General features: G+C 44.1%; 1 protein-coding gene across 5 annotated transcripts in view; it reads left to right on the top strand.

Annotated features, from left to right (window-relative positions):
* Positions 1-12,502, top strand: part of LOC119167152 (RNA-binding protein 25) — an 82,435-nt gene that overhangs the window by 7,948 nt on the left and 61,985 nt on the right. For 4 of the 5 annotated variants that reach the window (XM_037418590.2, XM_075867006.1, XM_075867003.1 and 1 more), the window contains exons 3-9: positions 2,847-2,890; positions 3,047-3,217; positions 5,819-5,914; positions 6,013-6,070; positions 6,156-6,247; positions 9,458-9,740; positions 10,185-10,255. In XM_037418590.2, the coding sequence (XP_037274487.2) occupies positions 2,847-2,890; positions 3,047-3,217; positions 5,819-5,914; positions 6,013-6,070; positions 6,156-6,247; positions 9,458-9,740; positions 10,185-10,255 (815 nt within the window). The remainder of the gene's footprint in view (positions 1-2,846; positions 2,891-3,046; positions 3,218-5,818; positions 5,915-6,012; positions 6,071-6,155; positions 6,248-9,457; positions 9,741-10,184; positions 10,256-12,502) is intronic. The other variant, XM_075867005.1, reaches the window with a different exon arrangement.

Raw genomic sequence — 12,502 nt, 5'->3', positions numbered from 1 at the left:
TTAAACAACCGATTCGTGCACTAAAAGCGGCATCTCCAAAAGCGATCATCTCCAAATGGATTGTCTGCAGCGGAGGGAAGGCTGATAACTTTACCCGAAACTGATAATGCAGCTTTGCTCTTGACTGGTTTCAATACGGCCACATTTTTTATTTTAGCGTGTGTTTATGCATGCTTAATTTGTTTATGCATGGCTTTCGGTTTTTGCTAGATAGTGAAACATCGCTGCACATTACCACTTGTCTGTTCATTTTCTTACATCTGCATGCTTGCTGGTTTTGCTGTGTGCTTTCAATGTACGTTCCCTAAAGCCGACCAGTGTGAGCGGTGCTTTTAAGCGATGCACCTGCCATTTCTAGATAACAGGAATCTGAGTCTCTTATAATGTGATGTGGTCGGGAGACATACAAGTGGAAAGAAGCCCCCCCCTTTTTTTTTTCTTGTCTGTCTTGCGTGGTCACGCCCCATGAAGCCTGACAACACCGATTTGGAAGCTGCACATGTTTGTATTCTTTCTGTACATTAGTGGCATATGAGTGCAATTGATAAGAGTGCCTTTGCAGATTGTGCTTGCAGTGTAGCTTTGGCTAAGCTTCTTTCTTGTAGCCCAATAAAGCTCAGCAGCAGAAATAAATTTTGTAGCAAAAATATAACTCCTGGTGTCACACGCTTTAGCTTTGGTGAGACACGTCCAGATGCGTTTGCTTAAGTTTGCTTAAAAGGCTAGTAAACAATTCAGAGGTTCAAAAACTAGAGAAATATGAGGACTTATGTGAACGTGTTGCTGTAAAAATTTTGCGAATGCATGCTATATTAAGGAAGTTACAGGTGTTAGCACAGCTGTTTTGGCTGCTTTCACATTTTTGCGCGGCCTCGTTACCCTTCTTCCTAACAGGGAGGGAAAGGTGCAGCATTTTGTTGTACTGGTTAAGACCAATCGACGAGTTGCATGCTACGTCAAGTCGCTGGTTGGCAACCTTGCACCACTGCGCATGAAAGGATTGGTCAGGCGTAGGAAAGGAGCACGAGAATTGTTTTTCTATATGGTAGCTCTGCATGACGTGCAGCGCTGTAATAGTATTTGAAAAACGTGATCACCGTGGTCTACTCTACGAATTGCCAAGCTTCTTTAGGGGTGGCAAAAAAAAAATAGTTGGAGCCTGTTGATTGATTTTTGAATGCGACCAGTGTGGTACACTCAAACCTCATTATAACGAAGTTACATCTGAAGCAAAAATAATATAGTTATATTGTCACGATTTATCTCGGGAGCGCTTGCAGCGGATGGAGTTGAAAGAGACACGTGAGTCGGCAGTAACGCGGCAAACCCATCTTAATATCAAACAAACAAACTGGCGAAAATCTGAGCAAACGCTTAAACTGCAAAAGAAAAAACACACACACAATAACAAGTGAAACCAGAACAAACTTCAATTCGTGTCACATTCAATCCTTAGCCCTAATCTCTCTCTAGCCAAAATGGCATTTCGGCAACAAAGCGTTCTTACACAGTTCATCCCGTTGTTCTGTCATTGACGTCCTCCTCAAGCTTCTACAATCATTATCGGTAGTTTCCGCCCAATGTGCCATTTCTCTTCATTGCCGGTGTCCCGGTCTTATCCGTCATCTTTGGCTCGCTTGGTCAAACCCGACTCGTCAATGGCCTCATTGATGACTTCCTCTGATGACTGGTATGGGCCGCATTCGTTCTGGCTTGAAGTGGAAGAGCTGTACTCCCCCCAGGAACTGCAGTGCCAGGTTGCGGCAAGTCCAGGCAGCCTCACTCAGGACCTCTGAGGTCGGCTGGGGCTTTCATCACTGTAGAGACTCTGACCTTCCTGACCTTCGCAGTGCGAAGCTCCACAGCACAGTGACGGCTTATCCTCCGGGATTCCTATTACTGCTCGGATCCCGTGCCACGAGCCTTCTTGTCCAATCTCGTACGTGGATGTGGCACGCATTCGCACCATTGGGGGGTCTCGCGCACGAGCGCTGCATTCCAGTACATGGCACGTGCCTCGTGCCCTCTTACTCATGACATATATCAAAAAATTTGTTATAAGGGTATATTCCTAGCACTGGGTCTATTGCTAGACCAGTCTTAATTTAATTCATGATAACCATCATTTCATTATATCTGCATTTGTTGTATCAAGGTTTGAATGTATCTGCCGCATGGTCACGACAGTCCTATTTGTATGATCTCCTGCAACCAGGTTATATATAGTAGATCCACCGCAGTTCTCTAGTTTGTCTATGTCGTAAAGAAACTGCTACAGAACTCCACCAGATCTTCGAGTAAATATCGCCTTGTATTGGTCATTATGGTTCATCACAAGCTAATAGGAATTGTTGGCAGCTATCAGAACCGTGTGGTGCCATGACTACAAATGCGTTTCAGAGGAGTGTAAGCGATAGCGTAGGGTTCGGCATTATAGCAATTACAGCTAGCTGGGCAGTAGCACTCCAATTCCAATTGGGCCCGATTACTATTAAAAGTGACCGTGTAACACCACCGTATTAGGTCGTGTTGAGAGAAGTCAAAACTGATTGGCTAGAAAGACTGAACTGCCTAAGGGAGGCAAGTCTTCAGATGTGCACATCGCTATTTGCAAGTCTCTTCGTAGAAGATGCATCGTGCAACGTCTCTAGTTCAGAGAGTTTGGTGCAATGTTTTTCTTGGCATGCTTTTTGGTCATCTTAGGCAGTAAAAGATGAGTCCCTGCCGGCTGTTTGTCTTGCATGTTCTTGTTTTCTGCTTTGCCTCATGTGGCTGCTGCAGTTTCATGCACCATTCTTACTGATGATTTGTCAGTTTGTTAATCGTATTCTATTCGTTTTTTTCAGTCCCAGGAGGCATGATACCTATGGCCATGGGCGTGATGCCACCGGTGAGTGTCTCAGTCTTGCTGTCGCAAATTGGTCCTTTGCTGTGGTCACAGGTTGCTCCCGTTACAGAGTCGAAATGCCAGTGATGTAGGTAAAGTGCGGGCATGGCAGTGTTGTTCACCTACAGTGCTGTTTTTTTTTTTTTTTTGCATTTTCAGATGATGGCACATGTGGCCGTGACGGTGCCCCCGTCGATACCGATTCTGGCGCAGCCGCCGCAGCAGCCTTCGCCGCAACCGCGCTCGCAAGGCAAGCGTGGCCACGGCACAGGCTCCAACTCGGCAGTTATCGAGAAGAAACCGCTCGTGCGCCGGAACCAGCAGCAGGCGGTGAGCAGCACCCACAGTCAAAGAAACTCTAAAGTGAAATAAGAAACTGGTTTATATTGATCACTTGTACTCTGGTTACTTTAGTGTAATTAGTTTCACCATTATAGGTTTATTAATTAATAGAGGAGAAAATGAAGGTTGAAGTTTGCTAGCAGAGCCCAAAGTATAATGCAATATCAGGTAGTCTTGCAATAACTATAGTGTTAGAAATATGCCTTCATAACAAATTTTTGTATATAACGAACTTATGTGTAATATGCAACTTTGTTAAAATGAGGTTTGATTGTCGTAGGCACTGTCGTAATCTGACATCACAGTGATTTGCGTGGTAACTTTAAGGTGGCTTCGTCACCTGCATCTTTGTTCTACTGAGTTTCGTCGCTTCTGGAGCATCTTCTTGTGGCAAGTATGGTGATTGCGGGATTTTGAGTGACTAGTTTATCAATTTGAGAACATTTATTTTTGCTCTGTGTTTCTTTGACGTTTTTGGTTTTTCTTGTTCTTTCATTTGGACATCATAAGATTTCGCACTGCTGGAGATGATGTGAGACCACTGATTTTACATTGTGCTAGCAAGTTGTTTGCTCATTCCATTGCTGCACAATTTTGTAATGCATAAGAAAGAGTGTGTTAAGCTGTTTCTCACATGTGGGTGTTCCTTCATTCATGACGCCATTCCCCCATATTCACGCCATGTAGCTGCTGATTTACTAAATTATTTATTTTTTCAATAAGATTCCAGAGTTTGTCGAACCCTGATACGACGAAACTGATGGGACGCGAAAAAAATTTTGCTGAAGTGAAAATTTTATTGTAGTGACATCGAAAGAAAAATATAACCGACTTCAGCTAGCAAAACACATCTTTAATGCCTAAATTCGGAAAGTGTCGGCTGTTTCCTTTTTTTGTTCCCAGCAGTGTCGATACGGGATTCTCACACATACTTAGTGACACCACGTTAACAAGGACGCGAAAATAACGGCCACAACGGCTTTCGTAAACGAACCTAGCAGTTGCACTACCGCGGTAACACAAGCAGATGTCGGCCGTCAAAAGGTATCCGACAACACTGAGATGCAGGCATGGTATGTAGAACAGTGACTGATGCCTTATTCTATCCTATTCTTATCATCCACTAGTAGTGGCTAGCTTATCTTGTTGATGTTGCGAAAGAACAGCCACTCTGACTAGTTGACCATACTGGCCAAGTGCGAAAATAACCAAAAGCAGTGGCATCAAAAAGGCACCATTCTGCGATTGCACTTAGCAGCAGTGTGCAGGAAACTAAGCTTTAGCTTCTAATTGTCTGCGACTCGGAAGCAAGCCTGTGACGAAAGCGTGGCAGTCTCGTTGTCGTCATTATCATCAAGCGATGGCGGCCTCCATGCTTACCCCGTATTCACAAACGCTCCTCGACTCGACGTTTCCCCTTCACTTGACAGAGTTGAGCACTGCGCCGCCGCTCGGCTAAAAATGGCGCTGCGCTACTGAAGAATCACAGCAGATTATCGCTGATATGCAGCGACTTGTCGCGACTAGAGACGGCACTCTTATCAGCTTTCTCAAGTGAAGGTGATGCGTTGAGTGAAGGGACGTGCTAGAATACGGAGGTTAGTATGCTTAGTAAGCGGCGGCGGTTTCCAGTGGCGCCAATGCGCATTTTAAACTTTGTGGGTGTATCTTTATGTTCTAAAAATGCATCAAAAATGTTCAAGATTGTGTTTACGGCAATAAATATTCGAGACGGAAACTGCATCATCGACTTTCGTTGAAGTGGAATGGCAGAAGAAAAAGTGTTTATTGTGTTGAGAATATTCATGCACTGGCTCCTATGGGTTGCTGACAGGGAACCGAAAACTTTTTCTTGTAGTGGCTGTAGCGGAGTTCAACTGTATTTGTGCTGATTTCAAATGCAGTTACTTTTATAGTATGTGCAGTTGCTATTGTACAACATATTCTATGTGTTTATTGGGTGTGTTTTGATTAAACTCGCAGAGTTTATGTATATTTGTGCTTATTTCAAATGTGCAATTGTTTTTCAGCTATAATGTGCAGCCTTTAAAATTAATATTCTATTTTTAGATTGGGGAGCAAGGTTTTTCCTAGACCAAGTTACAGGGTATATCAACGTGTCCCAATAATCTGGAACGAGAACTGTGTGCAGTGCAGCAAAATTAGGTGCTCTAAAGCAATTTGAATAAAAGGTATGGTATGTTGAACATTTGCTAGTGAGTCAATTTCAAGCTGGGATTTCACTGGCAAAGGTTTAACGCAACGTAAACTTTTGTTTTGTTATGGTGGGTTTAGAACATGCACTTTTGTTCCGCTGCACACATTTTCCACACCAGATCTTGGAGTATGCTTACTTACTTTCTAACTTGGCCACTTTACAAAAAAATCTTTTCTATGAAGCACATGAAATATGTTGCCTTTTACAAGCTGTGTATTCAAAAAAAAATTATATGTTTGAAATTAGCACAATAAAATGCATTAACACCTGGAGTTTCATGAAAAGTTATCAAGAAATGAAACAAACATTTTTTAAATGCCGTGTTGCATGCAAAGTTGCTAATGGTAAAATGGCTTTTTTAAATATTGTAGCAGCATGAGAACACCTCAAAAGGTCCTCCTGTCACGGTCTTTGTGGGAAACATCACTGAGCGAGCGTCTGACAACCTCATCAGGCTCATTCTTCAGGTTTGTGGGGTTTGGTTGCCTAAAGCCATTTGATGCCGTACAAGTCTCTGTCATGGGCATTTTCCTGAGTTCTGTCGTTGCATTCTCGCTTTGCGCAGCGGTGTGGTACCGTGGTCAGCTGGAAGAGAGTGCAGGGTGCCAACGGCTGGCTCCAAGGTGTGTAAGACACACAGCCGACGCTGCTGATTCCCCGGCAGCTGTCACGCAATGTGTGTCGTGGATTGACTTTGGATTCTTGCAGGCTTTGGCTTCTGCGAGTACGGCGATCCCGAGTCGGCCATGAGGGCTATTCGTATCCTGCATGACTGGGAGATTGGAGACAAGAAACTAGTGGTGAGCTCTTGTTGCAAGCATTTTACGTTTGCTCACTCTGGATGTGTTTCTTGCCTGGCATGTGCAATTATTCGTACTTTTTCTGGTAAAACAATAATATACAAAGGTTTTAGACATGCTGTGGATGAAATGTAATTACAATGAATCCCTGACTGAGCAAAAAAAAGCCTTTGCTATCGTAGTGGCTCCTCCTGCACCTTTCAGTGACAGTGTATCGATTTGTCGCATAAAGCCATCCCACAGCGAATCTCGTTTTCCACGTCTGGAGTCTCGTTCCATTGAAATCCTCAAACAACTTGAAGCTCCCTATAAACTCGCACCGTTTCATGGCTGATGTGCTAAGTTAAAGCTGGATATAACGAAATGGATAAATTCCCAGAAAAATTTGTTATGAAAAGGTTTTTGTTATATGCAGGTTCGGTACGAAAATTCTGAAAATAAACGCTCAAATTAAACAAAAGAGGTCTGAAGGCTGAGCTAACCCTAAACACTCATTTTGCAGTAAAAAACTGCGTTATTATTGTGATAACAATTTTATGGACACTATCGGCAAGTTCTTGCTGTCACCGCCATGTTCAGCAACAAGTCCAAATTGACAACATGCCCCCACGCATTGTAACCTTCACAAGCGGGTAACAGCGCGCGAGCGCTGCTGAAGCAGAGGTCACATGAGTCGGCCCATCCCTATCGCCTGGAAAGTGCATAACATGTCCCCCGTGTAAGAATTGCCATTGAATGCTCAAAAAAAGTAAACCACCTGTCTTAAACGAGCATGAAACAAAGAGGGGGGGGGAATCGCTCGAGTAGCAATAATGAACTTGAATTTTAAGGGCGGTTGCGATCCTGGGGCGCTTGCTATCTCGGCGAGTATCAATGCTGTTTCAATGCGAAGGGACCATGTGAAAAGAGCAAATGCAGTGGTTCCCATAGTGTGCGTGCGATTCTCCCTGCTGAAGGATAAGCGCTTGGGGGCACAAGCATCTAACCCCCTCTTCCCTCTCCACATTCCTGGGGCAAAGTACCAGTGGGAGATAAGCGTGGGAGATAAGCGCTTGTCGGCCTATCATGACAAGCTGAGCGCCGAGCGCGGGTGACTTTTTTTTTCTTGAGTTTTTATATATATAGGTAGGTATATATATATACTATACATATTCATTTAATTATCAAATACTGCGGACACATAGTCCAAGCAGGGAGGGCAAATCAAATGGTACAACAGTGAACATGTCAAAAACAAAAAGAAATAACGGAACAAGAACACTAATACAGGAATAGTCAATACGTTTGGCGAAACGCTATACAAACAAATTAATAATAATCAGCATTTTGGTGTCGATTCGATTACACAATTCAATTCAGTTATTGTACGAGGGAAAAAATAATTTTTAAATGTGTTCGTTCACGCCAAGTATGGTGTTATTGCATCTTGTCTACGGTGACGAATGGTACGGGTTAATAGCGGCGACAGATGTAAACTAGTTTAAGAAATGCTAGTCTGTGCTTCTGTCTTCTGATATCGAGTGGTTCAATGTTCTTAGCATTCATAAGTTCTGCGGGTGAATCCTGTCTTGAGAACTTGTTAAATATAAATCTGATTGCCTTTTGCTGCACTCTTTCGAGGTTATTGATATTAGTTTTTGTATACGGATCCCAAACAATACATGTATACTCTTGTTTGGTTCTGATTAAGGTGTTACAGCATAGCAGTTTTACGTCGGAAGGTGGTTTTTTAAGTTTATGCCTCAGGAGGCATAATTTTCTGAAGGCTGAGGAGCAAGTTTTACTTATGTGCCCATTCCATGTTAACGGTTTAAAGGTGACTCCTAGATATTTGTATTGGGTTACTTCATGCATGGGGAATGAACCTAATTTATACGTATGAATCAAAGGTGATTTCTTATGTGTCATTTGCATTAGTACGCTTTTGTCGGTGTTTGGTGTCATTCCCCAGTGCCTGCACTATTCAAGAATATTATTTAAACTATTATGTAAGCTAGTTTGATCATTGATAGAATTAATGTCTTTAAAAAGCACACAATCATCGGCAAATAATCTAATCTGGACACCTACTTCAACCATATTAACAATGTCATTAATGTATATAATAAAAAGGAGAGGGCCGAGGACACTGTCCTGTGGCACACCTGATGTGGCTGGAAGTGAGCCCGATTTTTCACCATTAATTACCACAAATTGATGCCGGTTTGTCAGATATGCAGCAACCCAAGAAATTAACAATCCTGTTATTCCTGTGTTTACAAGCTGTAGAATTAATTTATCGTGAACATATACGGTGAATGAAGGCGGCGGCGGAAAAAACCCAGCCGAAACTGCCCATATACATCATTGCTATCGCAATAAAAAAAAAAAAGCAAAGCTGAACATTGTCGGGGGACACACCATGCCGGAGCAGTGAAACTATGCACGCACGCACGCCGTTGAAAACAGAGTGAACGACATGGACACAGACACGGTTGCCGTGGAAACTATTCGGTAAAGCACCCTTTATATGCAGCGCGGCTCCGCACATGTGACGCTAACTAAAAGCGTGGCACTGCCAATGGGCAAAAGTTTTTTTTTTTAATATTTTGATTGGGGGGGGGGGGGGTGGGCACAACCGTGCATGCTACCGGTGCTGCGAGAAAGGGGCAACGCCTGCTCCTAAGGTGCAGGCCCGCCTCATGTGGACGCGGCCCGCTTGCTTGCCGTTACCGCTTCGGTGGTGGCGGGGCAGCGGCAGAAGATGCATGCTCGTGGCAAAATGCCGAAATTCGGAGCAAAATTCTAAGATTGTTCGTAGGGAAAATTTTTTATATATTAAGGTTGTCTCCCGCAGTTGCTTTGTTATATAGAGGTCGCAAATACATGTGCTCCTATGGAAAGACGGCGGGGAAGCGAAATACATCATTATGTCCAGGAATTCGCTATATGGAGGTTTAACTGTATTCATATTAGCTGCCATCTTGTCAGCTTCTTAGTTTGCGAGGATAAGCCACACTTGCCTAGCTTGGTTTGCACTAACCATGGTTTTGTGGCTAAGTGCAGTTAGATCTGCCATGTAGCTACCTCTAACCATGGCTAGTGATAACCATAGTTAGCTTAACCAGGGCCAAAGCTATTCCTGTGTCTGGGGTATTGCAGAGTAGAGCGGTTTCTGCGTTTTTCGAAAAGTTGCGAGACCAGGTGATCATTTAAGTCTTCTTCCGCCAGGTGAAAGTGGATGCCAAGACCAAGGAGAAGCTGGACGAATACAAAGCCAGCAAGCGAACTACCTCTGGGCAGCAACAGCAGCAGCAGCCTGGTGGTTCGACGGACAGCGCTCCGGCTGCAGATGGTGCAAACTCCGAAGCCAAGCCGCAGCCAACGGACGACATAGATGAGGCCGCCTGGCGCCAGGACAGAGACACGCGAGAGGCCATTCTACACCTGCTGCGTTCGCACTCGGGCGAGCTCAGCCGAGGCACCGAGCGAGAGGCAGACAGGAGTAACAATGGTGAGCAGTTGTGTGTTGCAGTACTTTTTCACGGCACTTTGCTGTATACTCAAATGTTACATGAAAATAAATTTTTTATATTCGAAAATTCGTTAGAGGTATGTTCCTAACACTGTATCTATTGCAAAAGTATGCTTCATTTACTTCGTCGGCACACTCTAGGTCCTGGCAGTTTGGCTCGACTTGTTAGCATTCTACTTGGATGTGGACTAGCACACCATACCCTGCACCGACGGTGCCTTTTCATTGGTGGTGCCATGTGCCTCTTACAAAGCTTGATGCTCACAATGTGGCATTGTTTGTGACCTGCAACATTCAGCTGGTGGCCTCGTTGCGATGGGCTGGTAGAGGTTTTGAGTGCATCCCTATACTTTTTCTTCAAGCATGGACACAGGAGCAGTTGTTTAACACCGAGTTGATTTTTTTTTCTCTCATTTGTTGCAGCCACAAAATCACCACGTAACACTCGACGTAACAGCCCTGAGCCTGAGAGAGAGTACAAGTCCAGCAAAAACGTGAGTAAAATCTTGCCTTGCCGTTGTCGCATTTGGCGAACAAGAAGAACCATGTGAATCTGAGTGTCTTTGCTTTGAGGTGAATAAAAGATAAACGAAAATCTGCGATGTGGCTAATGAGAAATTGGAAGCCTTTCCAACAAATGCAAGTTGTTGTTACTGCCAGAACTCCTATGTGATGAATGGCCATGTGTGCTTCTCTTTCTAATTTAGTGTAACTGGCCTAATAAATGTGTAACCACCAGTGATGGAAGTGCTGCTCTAATTGCTCCAAGCTGCTTTGAAAAAGAAATGCTGCTCCAAACAGTAATTTTTGTTTGTAATTACTCCAAACCTGCTCCGAAGTGACTCTGAGAGAATGAGAACGACGAATTCTTGCTATTTTGTAGCTAATTTCACGGCACATTTTTGACAACCTTGTAGTGTTTGACAACCGTGGAGTGCAGCGATGGCGTAGTGGTTAGGTCATCTGCCTCGCATGCAAAAGGTCCGTGGTTCAAATCCTGGTGCCGCGCAGTTCCCAACCGGATTAAAAAAAAATATCCGCGTGGTGATGGAACTGCATTAAGAGGCCTGTGATGCGGCCTCACCGGTAACGATCGCCGGGAACGCACTCCCTCACCAGAGAAGGATTGGCCAACCTGGTGCAGTATCTGGCCACTACCTCCCACGTGCATACGTCAAATAACTCACGGCCCTCAGTCCCCAGCAGTTGCGAAGCAACTGACCACGGCGGCGGTCAGATCTGCAACGCAGCAGAAGGTGCTGAGAATCTCTGGATCCGGACAGGCCGCCATTGGAACCTGAACTTGGCAACGTTTAACGCTAGAACCTTATCTAGTGAGGGAAGTTTAGCTGTACTATTCGAAGAGCTAGAGGGTGTTAAATGGGATATAATAGGGCTCAGTGAGGTTAGGAGGACAGATGAGGCCTATACGGTGCTACAGAATGGACACGTCTTTTGCTATCGGGGCTTGGCTGACAGAAGAGAACTGGGAGTGGGCTTCCTAATTCACAGAAACATAGCTGGCAACATAGAAGAATACTATAGCATTAATGAAAGGGTGGTAGGTACCGTAATTAAACTGAATAAAAGATGCAAGATGAAGGTGGTACAGGCGTACGCGCCTACATCCAGCCATGATGACGCTTCAGTTGAAAGCTTCTATGAAGACTTGGAATCGGCAATGAGTAAGGTAAAAACATAGTATACTATACTGATGGGAGACGTTAACGCAAAGGTAGGGAAGAAGCAGGCTGGAGACCAGGCAGTAGGAGAATAAGGCGTCGGTACTAGAAACGCCAGAAAAGAGCTACCAGTAGAATTCGCAGAATGCAATAATTTGCGGATTTTGAATACCTTCTACCGAAAACGAGAAAACCGCAAGTGGACATGGAGGAGCCCTAATGGCGAAAATAAGAACGAAATAGACTTTATAATGAGTGCACACCTAGGCATCGTGCAGGATGTGGAAGTGGTTGGCAAGGTACGATGCAGTGACCATAGAATGGTACGGTCTCGAATTCGCCTAGTTTTGAAAAAGGAACGACAGAAACTGCTACTCAAGAAGCCAATCAATGAGTTAGCACTGAGAGGGAAAGTACAGGAATTCAGAGTCTCGCTTCAGAACAGGTACTCGGCTCTTAGTGAGGAAACCAACCTTAGCGTAGATACAATGAATGATAACCTGACGAGTATCATTACGGAGTGTGCAGTGGAAGTTGGAGGCAGGGTAGTTAGACAGGACACTGGTAAGCTTTCCCAGGAAATGAAGAATCTTATTAAGAAGCGTCAAATTATGAAAGTCTCAAGTACAACAGACAAAATAGAACTGGCAGAGCTTTCAAAGTTGATTAGTAGGCATAAGGTATGCGATGTAAGAAGGTATAACATGGAGACAATTGAACACGCTCTGAAAAACGGAGGAAGCGTCAAAGCAGTGAAGAGGAAACTTGGTATAGGCAAAAATCGGACGTATGCACTAAGGGACAAAGAAGGCAAAATAACTACCAATATGGATAGGATAGTTGAAATAGCGGCGGAGTTTTACAGAGATCTGTACAGTAGCGGGGACAACCACGACTTTAATACTATGAGAACTAGCAGTAACCCAGATGACACCCCACCAGTAATGATAGAAGAAGTCAGAAAAGTTTTGGAGAGCATGCAAAGAGGCAAAGCTGCTGGTGAGGATCAGGTAACATCAAATCTGCTGAAAGATGGAGGACAGATTGTGCTAGAAAAAC

This window comes from Rhipicephalus microplus, chromosome 6 (assembly GCF_043290135.1).
Source record: "Rhipicephalus microplus isolate Deutch F79 chromosome 6, USDA_Rmic, whole genome shotgun sequence".
Taxonomy (NCBI): Eukaryota; Metazoa; Arthropoda; class Arachnida; order Ixodida; family Ixodidae; genus Rhipicephalus; species Rhipicephalus microplus.
The sequence above is the reverse complement of the archived record's forward strand: the minus strand, read 5'-3'. Positions and strand labels throughout refer to the sequence as shown.